The sequence below is a fragment of the Pezoporus occidentalis genome, unplaced genomic scaffold (assembly GCF_034315485.1).
Source record: "Pezoporus occidentalis ecotype Australia unplaced genomic scaffold, CSIRO_AGI_Poc_V1 ctg86, whole genome shotgun sequence".
Lineage (NCBI taxonomy): Eukaryota > Metazoa > Chordata > Aves > Psittaciformes > Psittacidae > Pezoporus > Pezoporus occidentalis.
The window spans coordinates 1,156,099-1,182,116 of record NW_026916220.1 but is presented as its reverse complement, the minus strand read 5'-3'; the positions used below and the strand labels follow the sequence as shown (position 1 = coordinate 1,182,116).

General features: G+C 42.6%; 1 protein-coding gene across 1 annotated transcript in view; it reads left to right on the top strand.

Moving 5' to 3' along the window:
• The first annotated feature begins 1,336 nt into the window (after window positions 1-1,336).
• Window positions 1,337-26,018, top strand: part of PRDM6 (PR/SET domain 6) — a 71,204-nt gene continuing 46,522 nt past the window's right edge. Inside the window, exons 1-3 of the mRNA XM_062604455.1 lie at window positions 1,337-1,566; window positions 2,072-2,614; window positions 11,361-11,668. Coding sequence (XP_062460439.1) covers window positions 2,080-2,614; window positions 11,361-11,668 — 843 coding nt within the window. The 5' untranslated portion in view covers window positions 1,337-1,566; window positions 2,072-2,079. The remainder of the gene's footprint in view (window positions 1,567-2,071; window positions 2,615-11,360; window positions 11,669-26,018) is intronic.

The window sequence follows — 26,018 nt, the reverse complement described above, 5'->3', positions numbered from 1 at the left end:
AGAAGGTTTTTATAGGAAACTTTATAATCCATAAAAAACCGTGGTTCCCCATTCGTGTTTGCCTTTAACTTAGGTGTTACCAATCTATAGAGAAGATGACGGATGACCTTGTCAAAATAATGCCAGTCAAAATATTTTTTTTACCCAGCCCTGCTCAAATTTGTGTTAAAATGTCCTGCCTTAGACACGGACAAAGTCTAAACAGCAGCAGCTTTCCCAGGCTCCACGAGAATTAAGGGTAGGAAAGAAAGAAACTAGAAACATGTTGGAGGGAATGGCAGAAAGGCAGAAAACAACTATCAGGGGCACACGTTATGTTCGGAAGCAAGGGTGCTCTTGGTGGCAGCGTGACACCTGATAGTGTGGGCATTTCTGACACTAGAGAGAGGTTTAGGTGACATAAGTGCGTAGTGTAAATATTTCGTCTTAAATGCACGGGATACCATATACATGCGATATACACCTAGGAGATTATAGTTCTCGTCTGGTTTTTCTTACAGCGTAGGAAAGAAACTGGAAAAAATACTCACTGATACGGGACCTCAGCAACTGAGCAGAGGGGAAGAAAACGCCTGTTTTAAAGCAAAGTGGAAAGAAAAAGTCGTTAGAGATGAGAAGTTTCTCGCCACAGGTTGCACTTCTCGCTCTGTGCTGTAACCGAGGACGGAGAGAAGGAGGGAGCCGTGCTGGCGCTCGAGGGGATAAGGTCTGAGGAAGGAGAAGTTCTACGGAGGTGAGTGCCCTCATCTGTGTTGGGACCTCCTGGGGAAGGTCTCGGGAAGCCAAAGGGAGCGGGAGGCAAGCTCATCCCAGGAGTTAAGAGATAAATGAAGTAGGTGGGACAGCACCAGGGCAGCGAAACGTGCCTGGGAGGTCTCTGAAATCCACCTTAGCCCCAGAGGGGCAAGCGGCCAGTGAGGCGAGGGCTCGGCTCCCGGGAGCATGGCAGGGTGCGAGCCGCTTCTGGCTTGGGTAGGGAGCTCCGACCCGGAGCTGGGGACCTTCTGCCGGGTTAAAAGCCTGGTTCTTCCCGGAGCACTGTGTTCTGGGAGCTGGGGAGGGAAGGAAAGAGAGAGAGAGGGAGGGACGGACGGACGGCGGACAGAGGGAGTGAGAAAGAGAAGGGGAGGGAGAGGGGGAGGGAAGGAAGGAGGAGGGAAGGAAAGGGATACCTTTAAAAGTTGAGCAAGGAACAAAGTGGGTGAAGTTGCCAAAAATAGGGCACTGCATTCAGGCTCGCTGGTAACTTCCCGGTCCATCCCCTCCCTCTCGAACACACCACACACACTTGTGTTTTGCGCTGTCGTAAAACCCACGTGTCTCTCCTGGAGTCTGCCAGAGCCGAGGCAGGAGCCCGGCGCGACTGCGATGCGCAGCCACCACAGAGGGAGTCCGGCGGCGCTTAGCTAGCCGGTCCCGGCACCCGGGGAGAGTCACCCCGCTTCTCCGAGGACAAAGACCGGGAGAGCCTCTCCTTTCAGCCCCTCCTCCCACTGGAAGGCTCCTGCTACTGCCTGCAGCGCTGCACGCCCGCCGCCCAGCACCGCTCCTCCGCACCCCGCTCAGGTAAGGCAGCTTCGGGCCGGGGCAACCAGGCAGGGCCTCCGCCCCGCTCGGCACAGCTGGGCCACGGTGGGTATACCCCGGCAGCGGCACGGGGCTGCCGGGCCGCGTCCTCCTTCTGCAAGCGCTGCTGTGGAACGCAGAGGGAAAAGACTCACTTGTGTGCGTGGGGATGAAGTTTCCTCCTCCCTGTTGTCAACTTTCAGAGTGGTTTGATCCCGCGGGCGGAGAGAAGGGAATGAAAGGGAAAGGCTGAGTGCAGCCGTCCTGCCATGTCCCGGGCGGCGGCGGGGGAATGCCCTGCTGCATCTCCCGCCTGTCCACCCCGGGGGCTTTTCAAGCCGAGACTTTCTCCTACCGAGCTGGGCACGGGCCGGAAAGCGGGGATGGTCCCGCCGCCGACCCCGGGCTGCCGGAGTGCCCGAGCACGGAGATCGGCGCGGGCTCAGCCCGGCCGAGGCGGGGCGGTGGTCTCACGTCCGCTGTCCCCTTCCTCTCTGCTCCGCAGACAGCGCGATGCTGAAGCCTGGAGACCCCGGCGGATCCGCGTTCCTGAAGGTGGATCCCGCCTACCTGCAGCACTGGCAGCAGCTTTTCCCGCAGAGCAGCCAGCTCAAAAGCAGCGGGGCCCTCGTTCAGCTCCAGCCGCCCGAGAGAACCGAGCCCTCGGCTGACAGCCTCCGCCAGCGCCCGGCCTCCCTCTCCTCCGCCTCCTCCTCTTCTTCCTCGTCCACTCTGTCTTCCTCCTCCATCTCCTCCTGCGTCGCCGCGGAGGCCGCTTCCCTGGCCGGCCTGACCTCACTGCCTGTAACCCAGCTCCCAGCCTTCGGGCCCCTGCAGAACTCCGAGCCCCCGGCCGGGGGAGCGCCGGCTCCCGTACAGGGCAAGGACGTGTGCGGGGCCGGCGGGGCCGGCAGTGCCGGCAGCAAATGCGGCGAGCGCGCTGCCGTCCGGTTCCGGTGCACGGCCGAGGAGCTGGACTACTACCTGTACGGGCAGCAGCGCATGGAGATCATCCCCTTGAATCAGCACACCAGTGATCCCAACAACCGTACGTATCACGCCCTTTCCCGCAGTCCCCGACCCCCGCCCTCCGCCTCTCCCTGCGCCGGGGCAGCCCAGGAACGCTTCAGGCTGGAGGTCCGCAGGCGGTACCGCAACCGCTCTCAGCGTGAGAAGTGACTTCCGCCGTGCCCTCCCCTCCCTTGAGCTGCTTTTGCGTGGTTCCCAGCGGTTTTGGGGGGCGGGCGGTAGCCCCTCGGTAATGGCTGTTACTGCCTGAGATCCTGGTCCTTCCCTGGAAGGTACACTTCACGGGGAAGGTGGCTCTGGGGAGGGTTTCTCTCAGAGGACTGCTTAGGAAAGTGAATTCAGAAATGGTTCAGAGCGACTTGTGAAGAAGTTTGTCCTTTTTTCCCTTGCTTGTTGCACTCTGCTCCTGCCTGGAAAGCCTGGCCTTCGCCGAACACCCAGAAATCAATTACTGCTCCAAGCTGGGCAGGGGAAAAGTTGCAGTTTTCATCAGATAGACTAGGGCAAAGTTTTCCTCCCTCTAATCGGGGAGTTTCCCTTTCACACCTTGTTGACACCTCGCTAGTTTTAGTTTTCACACCTACGGAAAAGCATGACGTGGTCACTTAATAAGAAAAGCTGGTTTTCTAGGGAAAAAAGAGTCGTCTGCCTGAGTGCAGGAATTCATTTAGGACTTGGCGGTTAGAAAACGTTTAATACTGCTGTTGCGAATTACAGAGTTAGGGGGGTTGTGTTGGGTTTTTTTTTTGGGGGGGAAGACACCCCTATTATTAAACATCTGTATCGACTAGAGGTCAGCAGTTTTAGAAGTTGGTTCTCACTTTTTGTTCCTGTATCTGTTGATATTATGCAACCGAGGAACTTCACGGGGTGAAAATAGCTAGATAAACTATATTAATTCTTCAGATTTACTGCTAACGTTCAGAGCACACGGATCTGTCCCCGCTAAAACACTGAAACATGGCTTCAGGTTATGCGCTTTTAACCACTGCTTCAAACACCCCCTTTTATCCCAAGGTTTCTTAAAACTCTATTTTTTTGTTATCCTCCTCTCTTCTGAAATGTCTGAGGACGGCTGTTGAGCAGACACACGATACTCCAAACCAGCGACCCTTGAGCACATGCCCGAGCAAAACGCTGATTCGTTTAATTTTATTTTAGATGCAGAGTTTGTTTTGAAAGTTTCCATGAAACTCTTTTGCCTACTAATCAAACTGCATGGATGCTAGGATAGTCTTAATCGATCTGCGTATGTCTTGAAGAGCGAAAAGAAAGTTGACTCTGAGTTTGGTGGCGATTTTTCTGACTTCTTAACATTATAAATATTTCTATATTGGAGACGGACTTTGTTTTTAGCCACTTCCTCGTACCTAGTTTCACCCTCTAGTGAAGCGTGTTAGTATATTTTCTACTCCTGGGTGCAGAAAACTTGATCTCATAAATTACATGCACTTAATGGAATCTGAAATTAATCGCCAACCGAACCGTTCAGACATGCATGTTTTACTTCTCGGAGAAGGGCTGTAAACCTGCAAGATAAAGGTTTTTAAAAGAGAAAGAAATATACAAAAGTGATGGGGGCGTTGTGTTTTCAAGAAGTGAGGGGAATAATAGCAAGCCGCAGAGTCGCAGGAGATTCCGGCGTAGTTTCTTGCCCAGTGCGGTATTAAAACTGGTTGCTAGAAAGCAGAAGGGACCTTTGTGAACGGCGTCAGAGTGGACCGGCACAGCGTTCGCCGTCTGAAGGACAGGCACGCTGCTGGCGTACGGGCCCCCTTGTTTCTTCTGCAGAGAGATCTAAACGGTCTTTCCATTGAACTCGTTTACAGGGGCTTTCGCTCCAGCGCTTATTAGCTGTCTCTGAGCAAAACTTCTGATCCAAGTGTCTCAAGCTTCTGGGACCCGCCGGCTGTACGTGAGGAAGGAGCGTGGGAATCGCGGTCCGTGCCGTGCCCCTATACCCACCTCACTAGTTCGCTCAAAGGCTGCAGGGCACCGGCCTGGCCACCCCTGCGCGGCTCCGCGATTGCCTCGGAAGTGTCAGGGGGTCCGGGCCAGGTGGGATTTTCAGCCATCTCGACTCCGTCCCGCAGCGGAGGTGCCCATTTGAGGGACAGGCGACCGCAACTGGGGTTGCGGGTGAGGTGAGAAGCGATCGCCTTCGAGTTACACTCGCCCGCTGCACTTCCAGCCCCGAGCCGTCCCACGGACACTGTGGAGCGTACGGGCAGGGTGCGGAAGAGTGGGCACTCTCCCCAGTTCGGCCCATGACCGCCGAGGAGACCGATCTGGCGCAGGCCCTGCCCCACTGCCGGTTTGGGGTTGGCGGCGTGTCCCTGGCTGCTGCCTGCTCCTCGGTTAATTGCAAATGTACCACCTTCGCAAGCCAAGAGAATGCCCCGTTCTCTCTTCTTTCCCAAATTCCCCCCAGAGCCGAGCTTCCGTCTTCTTCTCCAGGGCAAACCGTATTCCCTGAGGCGGGACCCACCCGCCCGGCTCACTCTGCGCGTCCTGGGGCAGCGGGAGCCGGGCGGGCGGCAGCAGCGGTGCCTCCTCGACGAGAGAGCCCGTGGGGTGGTGTTGTTCCGGCCTGCGCCCCCCCCCCCCCCCGCCGTAGGCCCCGCGCCCTGCCCTGCCCGGCGCCGTGCGGCCGCCGTGGCAAGATGGATGGGCGGCGGTTTCCCCATAGACGCACGCCTCGATCGTCAAGTATCAATGAGTACGGCACGGTCTTGAGCGAGGGAGGGGGCCAAGGAGTTGCGGGTTAAGTGTCTGTATGTTATTGTTTTAAATTGAAAGTGATTTAGTTAGGGGAAAAATAAAACAAAAGCGAGAAACAAACCCCTAATTAGGGCCCTGTAGTATTTCCAGGGAAGTAAAGAGGATTATGTTAAAGCCCTGATAATGTGGCAGGCGGCTGGGGACCGTTCTCTTCCTGGCTGCTGAATCTGGAAGGATAAGGGTATTCCTGGGCGCTGGGGGAGGGGCGCTGGTGCGGCGAGGGGATATCTCCCAGGGTGAGTTTGGCGGGTGCGTCTCTGGCTTGATCCAGTGGGGTGTTTGGGTTTGCCCCTCCCTGCTGGGGGAGGCTTTCACGATGAGGAGCCCGCGACTCCTTTACCTTCACGGGGAAGCGCCAACCTGTCACTGTAATAAATACGCTGTGTAAAACTGAAGTGTCACGCAAGCAAGCATTTTGCACGCCTCTTCCCATTCAATTTACACGGAGACTATGTATAACACGCTGTGAAGTGGATCAGTGTGGGGAATATTCGGATATTCCCCCCCCCCCCCCCGGACTGCTGGTAACCTGTATGATTTAGGTATTTTACGTCATTAGTTACCCAGCACCCTTAAACAGCAGATAGCCATACATTAGATTGAGGTTAGAGAAGGTGGTGACTGTTTATTTAGGGTGATAAAATGGTCCATCAGCAGTAATCTCCATCGATATGTGCCACCAGGAGATGAAGGATGAGGGGACAAGCCGCAATTAATTGCCCTATAGTTCTGTAGGATAGAGCGGAGCCGGTGCAGACTGAACTTCGATCTCCTCTCCCAGAGCCTATTCATCATCTCTACATTGTATATGGGGGTCTCTCAGGGGTAGGGGGTGGCAAGGTTTATCTACACACAATATTCTCCTACCCTTCTCATACCTGACACGGAAATTTAATTTATCCATACCTTCAGTCGAAGGCAGGGAAAATCAAACCCGCCTCCTCCAACCAGCCCCCAGCCCGCCCCGCAGAATTAACCCGAAACCCGCTCCGCAGACGAGACGGTCCCCTCAAGCCCTCATGCCCCGTCCCGCCCAGGGGCGCCGAGGTCGCCCCTCGCACACCGGCGATCGATGCAGCTGTCGCGGCGTGTTCCTGACTCCGGCCGGGGGAACCGGACTGGACCCGGCCGCGGCTCTTGCGCCTATGCGGGATCACGGCCCGGGCTGGCAGCAGGGAGCGGCGGGGAGATGGCGGGGCAAAAACCCGGAAGCGGGGGGTCTGGCAGAGCCGGGCCCTGGTGGGCCCTGCCGCCACCGAGGCCCGGCCCCTCGGACCCGCCATCCGCAGCGAGTGCCGAGGACCAATAAAAAAAATAGTAAAAGGGACCCGAGGGGGAAAAGCACATCTGTATATCGTCCCCCTCCCTCGAAAGCCAGCCTCTAGACAGGCAGTCGGCGAGAAACCGCGGTTAATTCTGCAGAAAGAGACTGGTAACATCTCGCCAATGAGGAAACTGAGGCACGAAGGACCCGTGATCCTTATGAAAGCTCCAGCCCTCGATAAATGAAAGGGAACTGTCTCACCGAGCCCATCCTCTCTCTTAGCTGCGTACCCGGACCCAGCCGGGGACGGCGGGCCAGCTGCAGTGATTTATACCTGCAAGTGAGTAATTCTGTGTGAAATGATGGGTGCTTACACCAGATACCTGTATGCTTGCAGTGAGTTATGAAGCAAAGGGTCAGAGGCCACCCTTCTTTAATACCAGCAAGCTGCAGGTAACCGGTATAACTGCACCTCTGAAGCGTATTATTGCTGAGACAAAAATGCATTTCTTCCATTTATTGTTACAGCTGGTTTGCTGGTTAAAACAATATGTTGGACACTGCCTTTCATGGACAAAACCTTTGTCCTTTCTGATTCCTTTAAATATGCAGTAGTAGCATTATTTAGGTTGGAAAGTGTTTACAATTATATTTTGGGCGCAACTGTGTGCTTTCCCTTTTGCTTAGGTTTAGTACTTTTGAGTGTATTCACATGGAGTTACAGTGTTGGTGTTGCACTGTGTTCATTTTTACGGAGGCAAATAAACAAATAACATATTGCATTCCTCCCCAAAGAGCTATACCAAACAGCTCCACTAGGAATTTTTTTTTTTTTTTCCTTACTTCTTCCTCTCATGTATAGAGAGTGAAGGTACAAAGTGTGAAACTGATCTATTTCCAAAGAGTCCGGCTGTATCTGGGCCTGCAATGGAGCATTCCTACTGACCTTACCTTCTATGTCTCCTAACTTTATCAGGAGACACTCTGCTCTGGTGGCAGTCCCCCTTGCTTTTTCCATTTTCAGTAAATCCCTCAATTTTCTCACATTTCTTGCTTTTTCTTGTCTTGATTTGTGGCTTGACTGGTGCTATATTACAGCCAGTGGAAGTACTAATTCCAGCAGTCCTTGGAGGAGGCCTGTACTCACACAGCTGCTCTCTGAGATCAAAAGAGGAGGAAGCGCACAGTACACCTCGTTGACCTCTGTGGCAGTTGTCTGGAAAGCCCACACTTGTCCCACGTTGTCTTTTCCAGCACCTGTGTAGGTCTTAAAGGTTGCCATACAGTTTAGAGACTTTAGTGATATCAGTGGACTACAGCAAAACCCTCTTCTTTTCCATATATTGTTAGCAATTTGATGCACTGTATCACATCCCTCATTGCAGTACCCATGAAGATGATGTTGTTGATCCTTTCTGTGAGGCAGGGTAGTGTGCAGGTCTTGAAGTTCTCCCTTTTTTCCCCTATCTGCTTAAGGACTTCCTTCCCTAGTCCTCTCAGAGGCAGAGGAATCCACTACTTACAGCAATAGTCTTTAGATGGGTAATTTAACATTACTGAAAGTGTGCTTGGGTCAAAGCCTTCCACGTATCATTACACAGAAGTTAGTCACTGGAGAGGAAAAGATGCATGGTAACTTTTTACTCAAGGCATGGTAAAATACATCAGTAGGTCTTCCACCTCTTATAATATTTATGAGAATTAAAAAAAAAAAATTGTACAATTACATAAAATCTGAAAATAGATATATGAAGCATGCAACTAAGAAGAATTTCAGTACTGCTTAGTATTAGAGACAGAGTCCTTCCCTCTTCAACAAGCTGTAAGCCAAAACAGTTTCAGAAGATGTCCTATTTTCCAAATTTTCAGCTTTGGCAGGACAAAGGGAAAGGAACACAGCAGGAGATCAGATACTGTGACTGCCAAGCATTAAGACATTACCAGTGGTTTTGGATAGTGGAAAATAAATATCACATGTGTGACTTTCTGTAGGGATAAATGACAGTGACACAGTGGTTTTTTTGCACTCATTTTTTAATTTCTTTTCCTTGAAAAGGTTAAAATGTTTTATTTCTATAAAATAAAAAGAAAATAAAACTTATTTCTGTAAAATTTGTATATTAATATATTTCTGCTCATGCTCACATATTGTCAGGACAAAGTGAAGAAATCCTTGCTCTAAGCAGGTACTGAAAGTTGTGTGCATGGAAAGTTATGTATGTTCTCCTGGTAGCATGATGCAGGAAATTGACACTGAAATTGCCTGATTGGAGTTGTGAAGAAGCCTTAGCATGTGTAATGTAAGCTGCTACAGAGACACAGTGTCTCCAAGAAAGCCATTAATAGTCAGATAGTTCTGATGAGAATTACGCATCCAAAAGATGGTCAAAGAGTGCAAACAGGTCAGGTTCAATGGCCTGCACTATGTGCTAGTTGATGGCATGGTTAGATGTGCTTAAAGAAAGCCCTCAGTTTTCCTGTCAGATGATACATGGTAAGATGCCAGATTTGTTCAAAATGTACTCACATGCCAACCTGTTCGGGTTTGGTTTTTTTTTAATCTTTTTTTTCTGTTTGAGTACCTTTCTGTAGGATCTCCAGTGCCAAAATCCAGTGAGGCCGCCTGAGATCTTTGGGTAAGCCAAAACCACAGCATTTCTTGATGGCAGGTTTCAAAGAAGAAAGATGTGGTGATACCACACTTTCCAAATTAGCTGTGGAAATAACAGCAACAACAAAAAAACCCTGGCACATACTTGCTGCCTGGGAATGGCTGTAAGAATATCTGCTGTGTAATTTTTCTCAGGACTAGCCAGAAACCTCTTCCCTGGTGTACTGCAAATCTCACCCTCGGCCACCTCTAGTTGACATGGCTGAGAGAGCAGAACACCTCATTTTGCTACAGAGGTTATATTGTTAAGGAAAAACCTTAAACTCTCCATCTAAAAGGCATTTTTTGGCCACTGTGAGGGTCCCCACTAGGAAACTTTGCCCTGCAGCTTCTCTAGCACAGCAGTGCCACAAGACTCAGACTCACCACTACTTTCCTGCCCTTGCAAGTATCATAAGCACGCCTTCTTCTGCAGGGGCACCCAGCAGAGTGAAGCCCATCTTGGGGCTTGCTTACTTTCTGCTAAGATCTATAATTGATGTTAGAGGTAGAAAACTTGAACAGATGAGCTCCAAGCAAGAGCACATGCAAGACTCGAAGGTGTAATGATTTCAAGGGAAATTAGCTACTACATGTAACTTTTGAATATTTCCATATTGCTGAATGCATAACTTTCTTTAAGGTACGATTTAGAAGAGGATGATATGAAACACTGCTTTGAAAGTGTTTCTAAAATTGGAAAATGCAAACAGAGGCCATATTTTGAAAACACAGCTTTAGTTATTCTTTAGCAGCTTTTACTGAATGGAGAGGAAGGTTTTCCTTTGAAGGCTCTGTAGGAAACAGAGTATATCCATCTTGGAAGGAAGAACAGCTGAGTCAGTACTCCTGAGAATTGAAATTGTGGTTGCAGGCAGTCTGGCAAGTCTGAATCTGTGGCTTAGAACAAGAAGCTCCAGCTTCTATACTGAATACTGTGCTTTAGTTTTGTAAGAATCAGTGTAGATTGCATGAAATTATTAGCGGAAAGATCTAGGACTTTCTACATGAGTACTATGGCATAGTTATCAGTTTTCTATTTTTGGAATAAATTTGTATGAAAACAAACCTTAACTGTGCTACAAAACTGAAATGTGCTGAAGACGGTAACTTACATCAATGTATTTATTGCTGTGTTAACTCAGTATACCTCCAGAGAAATGGATCTCCTGAGCGTGAAACATTTTCCTGGAACTTGTACACTCACGGTACATGCAGTAGAGTGCAGTGGAAACTTTTAACCAACATTTTCTTCGCTCAGGAAGATAGGAACTTCCCAAAATAGAGAAACATCATCTGTTATTAAGAGCAGATAGGGAAATTAGCATTTTTACAGACATGTCTTTTTTGTGGGAGCTGCTCACAAAATCAGACATGCTGTTTTTGTTCCTACAGTCAGCTATGGGTAACAGGCAAAAAATATGTATTCCCAAGCAATACAAAATTTTCAAATGTATGCTAGGAATCAGTAATGATTTACTTTAAAGAATAGATATGGCTATAGGAAAGCAAATCTCTGCCCACACTCCGATTTGTCATTCATGAGGCTCTGTTTTATTTATTTTATTTTCTAAACAGACAGGCGCACACATGTTAATGCAAAATGTAGAGTGAACATTTATTTAAAATAAGGATGAAATTAAATCCTATTTCAATGAAACCACTGGGCTGAGCTGTGGTAAGGCAAATGAAGGGGACTTGTAAGGCGTTATGACTGTGTTTTAAAATGGCTCACGGAAACACACTGGGATGGTTTAAATGAGCTATTTATGTTAGTCAGAAGATTAATCTTAAAAAAATGTGTTAACATTGTCAGGTCTGTGAACACACCAGGCTTGCAAAATGTCTGCAGGCTTACTCCTCAGCCCTTGGGATCTCTTATTCAGGGCTTTGATGAGGTTAGGAAAACTGTCCTAAGCAACATGCAGAGGGGCACAGTGCGTCTGAGCACTGAGCTGTCATGAAGTGATAGGAAAAGTAGAGGGATCTGCATGATCTTGCCCATGGTAGTGACCGTGGTGGTGACCAGCAGCACCATACTGATGGTGTTTTCCCCTCTTTGTCTCACAGGATGTGACATGTGTGCTGATAACCGCAACGGCGAGTGCCCCATGCACGGGCCCCTCCACTCCCTGCGGCGCCTGGTGGGCACCAGCAGTGCTGCTGCAGCAGCCCCTCCGCCGGAGATCCCAGAGTGGCTCCGGGACCTGCCTCGGGAGGTGTGCCTGTGCACCAGCACTGTGCCTGGCCTGGCCTACGGCATCTGTGCGGCTCAGCGGATCCAGCAAGGCACATGGATTGGGCCCTTCCAGGGAGTCCTGCTCTTGCCAGAGAAGGTTCAAGCAGGTTCAGTCAGGAACACTCAGCATCTCTGGGAAGTAAGTTATCAGCTTTCTTTCCTTGTCAAATTTGATTGTTTTGAACTAGACATCGAATGTAATTGGATGCAGCACTAGCACTGTTCACTAGATGTTAAAAAGAACAACACAGTTTAAGTAAGCCAACCACGCAGATTTGAAAATGCAGCCAGTGCAAGCAAAAGCCTTGCTACCCTAGAGAGGTAGTCATTAAAAAACAGTGGCACATCAGAGCTCCATCTGAGGATGGAGCTGTAATGTGGAGTAGAGAGACAACGGTCAGAGAATTCTGAAGGTTACAGCACATAGTGCTCTTTACCTTTTGACCTGCGTAACAAGAGCTGGCAGAACTCTCAGGTCACAATACTAGATGTATCATCTTAGGTTGAGTAGTATGTGTGGGTAGAGATGACATATTGCACCATCCCTATGGCCTGTGGACAGCCCACAAAAGCTGCCAAAACAAGCGCAGAAGCCTGTTCTGCAGCCCTGCTGTGTTAGTGAAGGTGTTAGTGCTTGTTCAAAATTCAGTTCAACTCCTGTCCTGCACTGACTGTGCACTTCCCTAATGATGTTTTCAGTGCTTTTATGTAAAAGCCACTTTCTGCTCTCTGAAAACACGCTTTTTTTTTTATATACTTGTCACCATGTTAGAGAGTATAACAGTGATAATTGATATGAAAACATTCAGCCCATGATACTTTGCTTTATTTTGTGATGAACAGTGACTGTGGTTTGTCAGAACAGATCGTAAACCCATTTTGTATCCCTTTGGCTGTACAGGGACATCCATGCCAGTTACTGTTTATGGCCATGTACATCTTCTCCAGCGAAACACTGGAGTTATTGCTTAAGTACAGTTTGTACGCAGATGCTAACAAGAGCATCTTGTGATTAGTTAATTTAGAAAGAAAAGACAATATATGCTCACTTTACACACAGACCTAATAATAGAGAACATATATAATCCAACTGTGTGTCAGTCCTTCTTATTTGCAGAAACAGCCTACTGTTTACCTAGTCTTTTGCCACTTACTTCTTCTCTGCTTTGTGCAGGAAGATGTAATTTCTTAGTTATGCTTAGTCCTCTGTAGCTACAGCTTCTGTTCACCTCAAGACTAACTATTATGGAGAGTCAGCAAGGGTGTGCTTGTAGATCAGGTTGTATTTCCTCATCTAGACCAAATACATATCTTCAGAATAAAAGCAGATGTTCTTGCTGGTCAGAAACCTGGAAAGGAGTTCATGAAGATTCAGAAAATGTTTTCGTTGCCTTCAGTGGGTATACTGCAGAAGTGAATGGATTTTTAGCAGATATTTGGTGTTGTGGAGCCAGTATATTGTATATAGCAGTTGTTCACAGAAAACCTGTGAATGTTTGTCAGCTCTTTGGGACTGATCACCTCTTTTAATAATTACGTTCTATTTTTGCATAGTATCTGTGTGACTTCTTCCTATGAGTAAGATCTTCTATGAGTTTTCTGTATGCAAGCAAATAGTAAATAACCCATCAGAGTCTTTGTCTGAAAGTATTTACCCAAAAAAGTCATTGTGGCAAGAAGATTTTCACATTAAGGCATAAAAAATAGTCTCAGAACACACCTAAATATACTCAGTAAAACTGGATGAATTATAATTGAGAGCTTTGTTGCTGCCTTCACTGGAGATGGAATTTCTCTTTTATAGAAGACATAAATAAATCAGACTTAAATATGTTCCTACCAAAGCCCCTTGATTATAATGAGAACATTTTGAAATATGTTGTTCATGGAACACTATATAATGGTGTTGGAGGATTTATTTTCATTAGGAGGGATTCTGTGGTTCAGACTATGCTAATTAACAAAATATAAAATAATTAAATAGGCTTGCCAGATCATCAAGTTACATAAAACACTGAAATTTAGTAAGAATAAACTGAGTTAGAAAATTTTACATTATCCCTAATTTTTCCTTTTTTTCTAAATTATAGATCAGTTTTACGCCGTTAAGTTGCAAATGTTGATATCTTTATAAAAAGGCAAGAATTTCTTAGTCTAATCTCAGATGAATTTAAAAGCTGTTTTAAGGCAGTAAAAGAAGGAAGATTGTTTGGAGGAAAGAAAAAATATTTTATGTACAAAGAAGAAATAGTACTGATGTATGTGCCAGGTTCAGACCACTGATAGCTGTCAGCTGAGTTTTTGTGCGGGTTTGCTCTTCTGTTCTCAACACACAACACAGATTGCCTGTTGGCTAGCAAAATGAGTATGTGTATTTTAAATGAATTACCTTAAAATAATTACTAAATTTACAGTTTTTTAGAAGGCATTGTGGGCAGCTCATGGTCTAGGATTATTTATGTTAATAGCAAAAATTGTTAGCAAAGAATCACATACTGTAAGCTCTAGGTAAAAGTTTTAGCTGTTTCTCGTTAGTTTTGGCTTTCAATCTGGTATGCCTTATCTATCAAAGAACTGATGTTGAATAAAGAAAATGTATAGGAAAAGAAAATAATCAGAAAGTGTATGTGATTTTATAAAGCTGATCTATGAAAACAAATATAAGCAATTGAAAGTATGTGTCTGAATAGCTTGTATTCTTTTAGTTTTTATGGTATAGAAGTGTGGATTAAATCGCTGTAAATGTTAAAGGAATATTTCATCACTGTCCCTTTATAAAGTTGTGGCTTTAGACAATGCTCTTCCACTGAGCTTTTCATGATAGCTGCCAATACAAGTGTGACCGCAGATCGGTTATTCAACATTAGATCTTAATGGACCTAGAGAGAACTTCTTTTTCCTTAGGACCATAAACAGCATTCTAATATTTTTTCTCTCAGCACTGCAAAGTAAAGTTGATAGATTCTTGGTTTCATATGCATTTCTTTGTGTACACCAGATAGAAGGGCTATTGCAAAGACTTTTAAGCATTGTTACTGATTTGGTGTTTTTTTTTATTCCCTTTGTTGTGGGAAACATCAGAAGCACTGCGTTTGATGTGCAGTTCAACGCTATGGAAATATGCTTTAGTCTGTCTGCACAAGTGTTCCCACCATGCACTCAGTGTTTGCTTTGTATATCTATACAGCATAATATACAGCGATTCAGAGTAAATGACGTACCATTCCATTACCTCACAACAGGCCTTGACACCTATGGGTGTTCATGGGAAATTACAGAGTTCTCTTGCAATCAGCCAAGGTAATTTTTTATAAATTACAGAAAGGTCAGCCCTTCAGAAAGCCAAAAATATTTGTATTTTTTTTAGTTATAGTTCTTTTTTGCCCCTTTGGCCCACTTCTGTTGAATCCAGTTTGCTTGTATTTCATGAAAATGCAATAAACTCTGATTTGTTTAAAACAATAACAGGACTGGGTGTATTAAGTAAACACTCTCTTTGGTACTACAGGCATTTATTCCAGCACTGCTTGATAATATTTCTGATCTTTTTCTTTCTTTTCTTTCTTTTTTTTTTCTTTCCCCATTTTGAAATAATAAGAACAATCCCTTTGTTACTGCAAAGAAAACAGAGACTTTCTCAGCAATTAGCTCTTACTGATGAGAATGAGATAATTTTCCCCTAATGTGTTTTCTAATAACTGAAAAGACACACTTGATTCCAACATATATGAAAACATTATCTCAATTATTAATGTGTCCTTACTCCCTGGAGATAAATTAATCTAGTTGCACATGTTTTTCCCTTTCTGTTTAACATCAAAATTTAATAAGAGTAGACTTAAAGAATGTATACGATACACACTTAAATTCTATTAGAATAAAATACAGAAGTTTAAAAGGCTTATACATTTTTACTAGACAAAGTGTTTTGGGCTTCAAACTTTAAAATGTGAATTCTGGAAGCAGCTAAGTCACAAATGGGTTTTTCCCCTGCAAATGCAATTTAGATGAAAAAGCTTTTACTGACAGATGTATCAAAGGACAAATTCTGTTTCCTTTTCGTCGTTCACCTAAAAAAAGAGTTTGGTGTCTTTTTTTTTTTTTTTCTGTCAGAAAAAAATAGGTCAGTATTTTTTGGTTTGGGGTTTTTTTTTGTTTTTTTTTTTTGTTTTTTTTTCCCTTTGGAAAAGCCGCAGAATGTCAAATATATTTTTTTTCACTTTATTTTTAACTTGACTTAATTTAAGATTGTTTTTTCTGGAAGAAATGCCATTCCACTTTTCATGTTAGGGTTTTTTATAGGGATAAGTAAAATATATGTATAACAGGACATTCATTAGTAAATGCAAAATGCTAAACTTGTGTCACTGATTTTCATCTGAAATGGATGGGATTAACTGGCACTACCAGAAAATGTGCATGCTATTTTAATAAAGTACCATTTTGATACTTACTGGCCTTCTTGTGCCCTAACTGAAGTCGAAGAAAACCTTGCCTTTGACTTCATCTGGACCAAGAGCAGGCATTTTGCTGGGCCGCATGTTGGCCAGAGTACATGCAGAGTCCTGTATATTTCTGTACAAATTAATATGTAGAGAGAATGTTTACCTTCCAAATGAAGTACTCGTTCCAGTTATGGTGATGGATTTGTATTCGGATTCTCAAGGCTGTAGTTTTGGACTAAATTTGCTGTTACATCAAAGCATTGGGGGATAGAATTATGTGCACGCCATCATTCTATTAAAGTGAAAATTATGTTTCTCAGCAATCCATCATCTAGTATTCTAGACTGCTTGTCAGCCCTGTTTCAAATATGTCATGTTCATGAAATTCAGATAATTTTGTCTTGAAAAATCTCTTTTGGTTATGTTACAATTGTATCTTAAATTATTCAGAGTAACAGCTGGTGCCATTCTGTTGTTTGGTTTGCTTTTTCTGAGGATTTTGTGCAGTGTATCACATTTTGTATTTATTTTCTGTTAAAACAGCACAATAATTTTTATTTTTGCATGGATTTTAAGTTCAGATGCTGCATCCTGGAAGTATCCCTTATTTGTGTTCAGCAGCTTACTAAGCTGAAAATTCAGCATGAGCACGTTCAGTGCTACTGATTCTTTAATTTATGTACCTTAGAAGAAAATTGTGCTAAGATGCTATAAAGAAGCTTCCTAATATTAGTTTTCTGGATCACTTAGCATTGCTTTTTTCGAGATAACTTTTGCAACTTAGAGACTCGTTATGTAAGGTCAATACAAAGTTAGTTTGATCCCAAATATAAAGGCTACTTTGTGTTTGATAATTCTTATTCTTAGAAAAGCTGGACTAAGCCTTGATGTTTCTTTTAGAAACTCTGTGATTTTTGCAAGACTTTTTCATGCCTTATCTTTATGTTTCTCCATGTCTTTGGTATATTTGTACTACATACAGAAGGTATCATATGCCTGAGCAGAGAAATAGGCCTAAGCACATGTGCAACAAAACAAATCTAATTTGAACAGGGTTCGATTCTCTTCGTATTTAGTGAAGGTTGGAATAAACTTTGGTGGGGAGTTGGATACTGCTGCAGAAACTCAACCGTATTACTAAAAACAATAATTCCATGGACTTCATGGAACATGCAAGCACCCATGCACATGCTATTCCCAGAAAAGAAATATTTTCTAAATTGTCAAATCATGCAGTCTGTTTTCACATAGTGCATAATCTCACCTTGAAGATTTTATTATGTAATACACAAAAATACTGAAATAAAACCCAAATAAATCTAGAAGCTCATTTCTGTCCTTAATTTGATCACTTCCTTTCCGTACTGCTCAAAAGTGATCCAGTCACCAACAGTACAGAAACACTTGACCTTTTTTCTTTTTTTCTTCTTTGTTTTTTTTCTTTGTTTTTTTTTAGTGAGTTATAAACAGCAATTTTGCTTGTTGGATGAAAGCTAGTTTGTAAAGCCTGAAATTACTCAATTACTCTTAACTTTTGATTCAAAGTGGGTGAATAATGGCAGTGTTTTAATGAGATGTGTGGATGTCCAAAATGTGTTGCATACCTGATGCCAATAATATATTAGTTATAGATTTCCTAAGCCGCAACTGCAGCGTACGCCTTTCAGGGTAGTGATGATGTTCAGTATTTTGTTTGTCTCAATCACTGATACATACATTATGGTCCCCCAGGTTTCATGGCATCAAACATGTATGGACTTTAAAATGCAGACAGTTAAGTAACAGCTTAACATGAAAGCTGGAAAATTCAGCCCAGAGTATACTTCCCTTCCACGCATTTGGCACCTTTTTTTAGATAAGTTACAGAATTCCATTATCCAAATTGTTACATATGTGTGACAAAGGTTGACCTTTAGTCATGTCAATCCTTTTTGTGTAGGCCTCAGGCTCCAGCCTAATGGCTCAAAGCCTGATTTACTCACTGTAATAAGGGCAGGAGGTCGAGCAATTGTCAGCTCGCCTGCTCATACTCCTCTCGGAGCCTGGTTGAAGGCTGTTAACACAAAGCTTTTCAAAGTGAATTTACAACCGCCAGCACTGACAGAGGCCAATCAGTACACCATAAATGTCAGGTTAGTGAGATTGAGCAGTAAGTAAAGTACTGGCAGACCGCTATTGGCTGAAATCAATTGCTTAAGGTTTAACTGAGAATAGCAATCCAAGTGTACCTATGTCTGCAGAGCCAGTTTGTGGAGAGCAAGCTGGAGGGCAGATTAGATAGAATTACCCACCAGCAACAGCCATGGCACCAAGCCCTGCATTTATTCCCCTTCTATACAAATGGTACCTGCACTTCATGGTCAAAAAGTGTCGAACCTGCCTCTTAGTTACAGAGATAAGATTATTCTTTTTATGCATGAAAAAAAAAAAAAGTTGAACAGTGTTGTATCTTACCTGAACAAAGAAGTCTAGGAAAATTTTTAATGTATTGTTTCAGTAATGCTCAGTGATTTTTAGCCCTTGCTTCCAGAGAAGGCTTTTTTCATAAGGAAACTGTGGCTTTTTGCTGTTGGCTTGCAAATTGAAGCTATCACAGAATTCGCTAATGAGTGATTATGTACCTGATGGCCTGAATATCCATGAGATGTAGTTACCCACAAGACTGAATGTTTTTATCATTTTGTGTAGTGACAGCTTGGACAACAATTCATTTGGCTTTGAAAGCATCAGCATTAAAATGTAGGAATCCATTAAAATGCTGTATGCCAGGATTTATAAATTAGGCAATTTCCTTGATTATTGCAATAATTTACAAAATTGATTGTCCTAGTGTGGTATAGGCAGATTTCAGCAATGATCATTGACAACAGGCACATCCTCTAGTATCTATACTCATTGTTCCCTAAAAGAAAGGCCACTCTACTATGAGGTTATTCTCCATCTCAAGGTCAATTATGCATTGAAAAAGACTACTAATGTAGAAGATCACACATCTTTAAAGGAGAACCACATCAGCTATTTATGGACTCTAATGGTAGCCAGAACACTTATTTTTTCTTCACTTTGTAATTTATTTGCTGATGGCCAAGGCATTCGAGTCTATAGTGCATATTCTGTTTGTGATCCACTATTGAAAGGTAAATAATTTTGGCAAATTGCAGCTGTGAATATTTGATTGAAGATTTAAAAGTCAATAACATATTCTGTTTGTTGCATCTTAAAGTTCTAACTAACCAATAAATATAGTGTATTTGGGTCAATTATTTCTGCAAGACACAATAAAGACATTTTGTCACAAAGCAAATACTCTCTAGAAATTTTCCTATATTAAAACAAATACAATAAAGCTGCAAAATGTCAGCCATCAACCACAAACCAAAGTGCTTTCTACTTGTGTGAAAATAAGCAGTATGCACTGTAAAAACCTATGAATGCTAAACCTTAAAACACAGGTGATTGCAGGTGATTACAGCAGATTCTTTTTGCAAACTGTAGATGAGGTTGACTCATAGCTGGCACCAAGCTAATTTGTATCAGGCCTTATGCAGATCAGGAACTTACAGGACTAATGTCCTGCAGTAGTTAGTCATTGCTCAGAAAAGGTAACCATTGATGTCACTAGGAGCTTTGATTTAATCAGATCTTCAGGCGTGACCGAATAATCAAGTATCATTTTAATTGCAATTCTTAAATCAGTTTTTTCCAAGTTAGGACAACTGGCCCTTCAGAACCTCAGAGCCACCTGCATATTGTCTGCCATTGTCCATACAACAACAGCAACACTCACTGAACAAGAAGGTACCCTTGTACAAATGCATTCATTTGACCTAAAGATAATATTTTACTGTGAAGAAAGGCAGGATTGCATTGCCACTGACTGTGTAGCAGCACATTGTATTTAGTTAGATGAATATTATCATCAAAGAAAACCATATTTTTTGTATCTTGTAAAAAAATCTGTAACTCATAAATTTATTGTTTATAATATAGTGCATATTTGTTGCATGGGTTTAGCAAGATGTAGGTAAACAATTCCATATTTTAACAGTAATTCAACCTGGTATTTTCTGTGTAGAGACCTGCTGGTGTATAAGCAAACAAATTTAGTGACCCCAGGGCATTGCGAAAGGGTTTGATTTCATCTGCGGAACTGCAAAGTACGGAAATGTGGCTTAATGATGAGTGCAAGAAACTCCTACTGAAATAGAGGCCACATGAAGGCTCCGTTCTTCATGTTGTTCACCTGTAACAGAGTCCTGAATTTGGAAATAGAGCAATGGTCAGTATTTGTTACAATCTTAAACCGGAAAAAAAAAATAATTCCTACATTAACTGAAGTATTATATATAAAACTAATGAAGTAAGCAAATCTGGGATTTGCAATTTTTACTTAGGCTAAGCTTCCAGTTGTGTGAAACTCAGATTTTTTTTAAAAAATGATTTATATGTACATTTTGCTCTATGCTGTATCAGTATTCACTGCGGAAAGCACATATTAATTTTTAGCAATCTGTCAAAAGAATTTTCATGCCAGTACTGATGCTATTTTCAGACCACCATTTCACAAAAAAAAAAAGTCTTAGCATTGAAATAAAAATAATTTTAAAAAGTTTTCTATTCCTATTTCTGTTTCAAGATGGCTTGAATTTTGTCCCCTTTTCCATTGCTCCAGTAAAATTAGATGAAAGAGATGCACAATTGCTTAGAGAAAAATAAGAAGGACTCAGGTGTATTTTCTTATTTGTAAGATTAGTTGTTAATAAAGCACATCTTCATTTCCAACTGGAGATGTGAAGTTTTGCTGAGCTATAGATATTTTCTTGGGTTTAAGTTTATTTATTTTATCGTGACCAGCAAGATTTTAGTGACAGGTTTGGTAGCAAAGTGGAATTTTTTCCACCTCTAAAAAAATTTGTTGTATTTCAGAGCAAACATTCTGAGACATATAAGGGAAAAAAATATTGAACTTAAAAGAATTTGATTCTCATCCACGACATTTCAGAAGAGGAAAATTGGTGTACAGATTGTTTAGGTGCCTTTAGATGGCATACATTGGGAAAGTTCAGTAAGAAATACTAACATTTCATCAGAATGGTTCTTAACTAGTGCAAAACCATAATGAGAATACTTAAGCAAAACTAGTAGGTTCCTGCAAAAAAAATGATTTTTAACAAGATGGGGGCTTTTTAATGTAGAAAAATGGAGGCTGCAGGTTAGTTTTTGACCAGCTATAACAGAAATGCACAAAAAAGTCACACAGACTTATAAATTTCACTTAAAACTGCTGTAACTTTCTGGGTCAGCTGGCAAAGTGTACCAAGCTAAGATCTCAGCTGTGCTTCCGGCAGTGTTCTCTTTTCCATGATCACAAACCTGAAAATTGCTGAGTGCTGTATTCTGGCTCCAGCTTTTTTCTAGTGAGAGGGGCTTCCTGAGAAATTTGAGGCCTTGTTTTCATGTTGGGACCAAAACTTTTCACCCAGCTGAACCTGTTCTGTTGTTCGAGGACCAACACAATAGAGTTTAATTTGCTGTAGATCTTTCAGCATGATTAAAAGTCAGAAGTTTAGGAAGCTAAATTTTTTATGCTATTTCATCACAAAGATAACCATAGTGAAGATGAACATTGGCATTTCCTTAGACCATGCACTGATTGTGAAGATGCTTAGGGAAAAATGGGTACTGCACTGATGTTCAAATTTTTACATCAATGTTGTCTCATCAGAATTTCATTCTCTTTTGTCATCAAACCAGGATCACATTTAAGTTACTGGGAATAAGAGGCATTTTTTTAAGGACTATTAACTGGCTTGCTTGTTTGTCTGGAGTGATATCTATTGGATTCCCCAGTCTAGAGATTTAATGAATTTCTAGCAGTGAGAGCTCTTCAGCAGAAACTGCATAGCCTGGGCTCAGAGGTGTCTCTAGCCCACCATATGGTGGAACACACGTTAAAGTAGGCTATATATCTGAGCCTGGGTGGGCTCAGACAGTAACTCTGCCTGAGTAGCTATTTGACCTTGTGGTCTGCAATTCTCAACAAAAGATGGCTGAAGGTCAGCCTGAGGTCTGCAGCCTCCCTTTCCTACAAAAACTACATTTATCTGACTCTTTTCTTAACCTTTGTGGGCTTTCGTTTATTTAATAAAATGTTAATTTTTATGCCCTAATTACCCCAAAGTGACATGTCCCAGAGGCAGGAGTGTTTCAGAAGTTTTAGTTCATTGTTTGAAATAGATTTTTCCTTTATTTTTGAAAGTCTAATTTATGCACAATTTCATTGTTTGCTGCTAAGCCAAATCAGATGTCTTCTTTTTCAAAGATACAGTAACTGTTATGTTGGATAACTTCATGGACTTTGTAGACTCTTAATCTGCTTAATCCTTCATTCTTAGTTTATTACTTCCACATTATTACTTAATGCCTTCTGAAATCTTACAGGTCCATACACTGTACTTTACACCATTCATTCCCACTATGGCCTGCCTGCCACAGTGGCTGTATTTATGATCAGGAATATCTAGCAATGCCTCTCAGGACACTATCAATCACAATCTAAAATAAGAGTGATAGCCACTGAAGAAGTTTGCACAAGGCCTTCTCCACTCTGAAGCTGAGCAGCACAGTGCTCGTGTACCACACCCTGCTCCTGGTTGGTGGGCTGTTCAGGAAAAACACTCCTTTTTCAGTCACATTTTACTGTGAGATCATCTGTTTTAAGGGATGAAAGACATCAAGAATTTAAACTTGCTGCTGCATCCACAGAGAAGACAGCTGCCAGAGTGATAGCTAAGCTGAGGCAATTCCATCTCTTTGCAATAATTTATGATTAGAGCCAACCTAGTGATGGTATGTACCACCATGATGTTTGTTTTATTATTTTTTGCCTATTTTTACTTTTGTTTTACTATGTTTTACTTTTAAAATTATTTTTATTTTATTTATTTTACTATTTATTATGATAAAAATCTTACGTTAAAAATTCTTTTTTGTGATTCCTGAAAAGGTATGCATTTGTCTCAGTGTTTTCTATGAAAAGGGTAAATATTCTGGGATTTTCTGTGTGGAAGGTGATTTAATTTTATTGGAGAATTAGCACTGTTTTTGCTGTTGAGATCATCCATTTCTAGTTCTAGCTGTCACCCTACATTAACTGGGGAAAAAAAATAATATTTCTATATCACAAGCAAGGCTGGATTGGATGTGCATTAACATTTTGATAGTTAATTCCATTGCTTTTTTCAAATAATGAGACAGTCATTGGAACTCGATACTACCTTACTTAAGGTACTACCTAAAGGAAGTAATGCTGAGAAACTTCTATGTAAGAAAGACTTTATAGTGCAGCAGCCAAGGATTAGACTGCCACAGACTGAATGTCTGACTGAATTTCTCCCTCCTTCATACTCTTCGAAGACCGCATCATAAAAATCAGAGAGCTAGATATCTTACCTTCCATTTTTCCTCAACAGATTCATATATCTGTAGAGGCTGAAAAAGTGGACCTTCAGATCACAGGGAAAATTGGAGCAACGGATAGATGCAGGCAGTCAAAAATACTGTGTTTGAAGATGGAGAATAGGATAGCAAGGCAATGTAGTGCCCAGTGAGTTTGCAGAAAGAGCCAGGGCTCTCTCAGACTGTGACTCTTGGCAGAAGATTACTGCCATTCTTTCTCTTTGTTCTCAGAGGTTACAGGTAATTTTATGACTCTCTCACAAACCAGGCTAGGCTTGCCTCATGAGCATTACAGTGCTGATCTAGTTATTATTCAGTTTTTGAGCTGGTGCTATCTGATGATGAGTAGTAGATATCCCACAGAAAGCCAGAGGAAAAATATTAAGAAATCATAGCATTCAGAAGTAAATTTTTTCTCTTTTGTGTTGTCATGGATTTCTGCTCTGGATATTTCCCGCTCTTTTGTTCGTTATTTGAAGTATTTTATCTATTTTAAGGTTTCAAAAACTTGGAAGTAGTACAAAACTTTTGGTAGGTAACTTTTGTAATGCTCAGTATTCTTGAGCTTGCAGAGCTTTTCTCTTGTGTGCATGACAGCCGTAAAAGTACAAAATGAGCCTGGGGTGCTGTAAGCTCATACCACTGTGTGACTGCATGATTATAAGCTTTCATTTACTCCCTTCCACTCTCCAGGCAGCTGGTGCTGTTGGGGAGTTTAAAGAGAACATGGTGTGGCTTCCAAGATCAGGACTCCTGAGCTTTGTCCCAATGTCAGATTGCAGGATTTTTCAGGTCTTCTCATTCTGAGTTTCATGGCGATTGTACTTGCCAGTGGATAAAAAGATCCCAGGGTTACTTCCCATTCCAGCAAAACAAAAATGATAGGAGTTTCAAAGAGGACAATTTTTTTTTTTTTTACATTTATATATCAGTCTCTTAAACTTTCCATCCTGGAGGAGACAGGTGGAAAGGCAGCAGAAGACAAGGAAAAAGATCTTGGCTTTGTGCATGTGTATTGGAATTTCTGTATGAGTTGCCCATCAGCATTATGGCATTTAACTCTCTAGCAGAAGTGTTATGGTAACTATAAACTGTATCAAATGTATAAACATTTTTGAAGAGTTACCTTCTGTCTAGAGACCACAATCACACAACTGTGGGAAAAGAGAACAGAATGACCAGCTTCTGGAGAAAAAGCATGTGAATGGAGTTCTTAATGGCGCTTAATATATTGTCTTCATTATAGAAGAAGATAGATCTGATTTGTCTTCCTGTTATGGATGACTACTTATGGAAAAAAAAAACAGTAGCTGAAGTTACACAAAACACATCTCAAAAGAAGCAGGTAGCTATGTTTTTTTGCAGTAGTTAAACATAAAAGAAGCACTTTGGCTCTTTAAATGATCACAGAGTCATTGGATGCATCAAGTTCTTCATCTTTGGGTTGGATGATCAAAGCCTTTGCCTTCATGGTCTGTGAACCTCCAAACCCTTTGCTGTACTTCCTGGGCTATACATGGGGAGAGTAAGGCTGCCTGCATCTTCCTTGAAGCATTTTGCATAAGGGTCTCATCTTCACTGGGGAGCATATGGGAATTTCTTCACTCAGCTATTCTGCAGATTCTGCTTTCTCTTTTGCTCTTCTGTTTTGTGCCAGAGAACACAGGGATTAGGCCAGGAACAGTTAAACTTTGATTTTACAACAAACATATTTGTGCCCTAGGCAGACTGCTACTGACCTTACAAGTTTGTCATGAGCTCTACAACTTCAGATGTGGTTGTCCTGGCTTGTTGGTGCATCTGGACATGTCTTGCCTTAGCAATTCTGTGCCATCATGGAGACATCAGGTACTCTTGGCACAGTGGTCCTCTCCCTTTTTACGGTGCCTTTTCCCAGATGGAATCTGATGGCTTATAAACTACAGCCTGGTGCAGATGATCGAATAGCCCCTTCTGTCTTTAAAATCCATGAAGCTATGAAGCCAACCAAGAAAAGTGACTGTGTCTGTGTAAACCTTATCAAAGCTGAGCTCTGCTCATTCTCCCAAGTAAGAGTTTCTGTGCTCATAAATTCCTCTCAGCCTCCTTTTCTGACAGAGTGCAGCACATCAGAGGAATTGTCTGATAAAGGTGGAGAGAGAAGAGAGAGATTATTGTAAAAGCTAGCCATGTGGCTTCTGCTCGGAAGTTTGCATATCTCACTTATACATGAAGTGCTGCATACAGACTGCAGCTTAACCCAGATCTCCAGAGATATAATAATATGGAATAAAGAGCAACAGTAGCCCCAGATTTTCTTGCAATGATCCTACTGCAGTAACACTGAATGGACAGGCAACCATATACCACAACCCCCACAGCTGTCACTTTGGCAAACCTTTTGATGAATTGGATCTTGATATTTACAGAATCTATTAAAATACAGCCCATCATGTGTTTGTTTATATGTTGACAAGATGATGTACACCCTGTAGGTCAAGGGTGATGTGAACTGTTTTGGTGTTCTTGTCAAAGCAGCTAAAAAAAGAGCATTTAAATAATTTTTGTAGAATAATTGTCTAAGAATGTTAAGAGCAACATACAGAA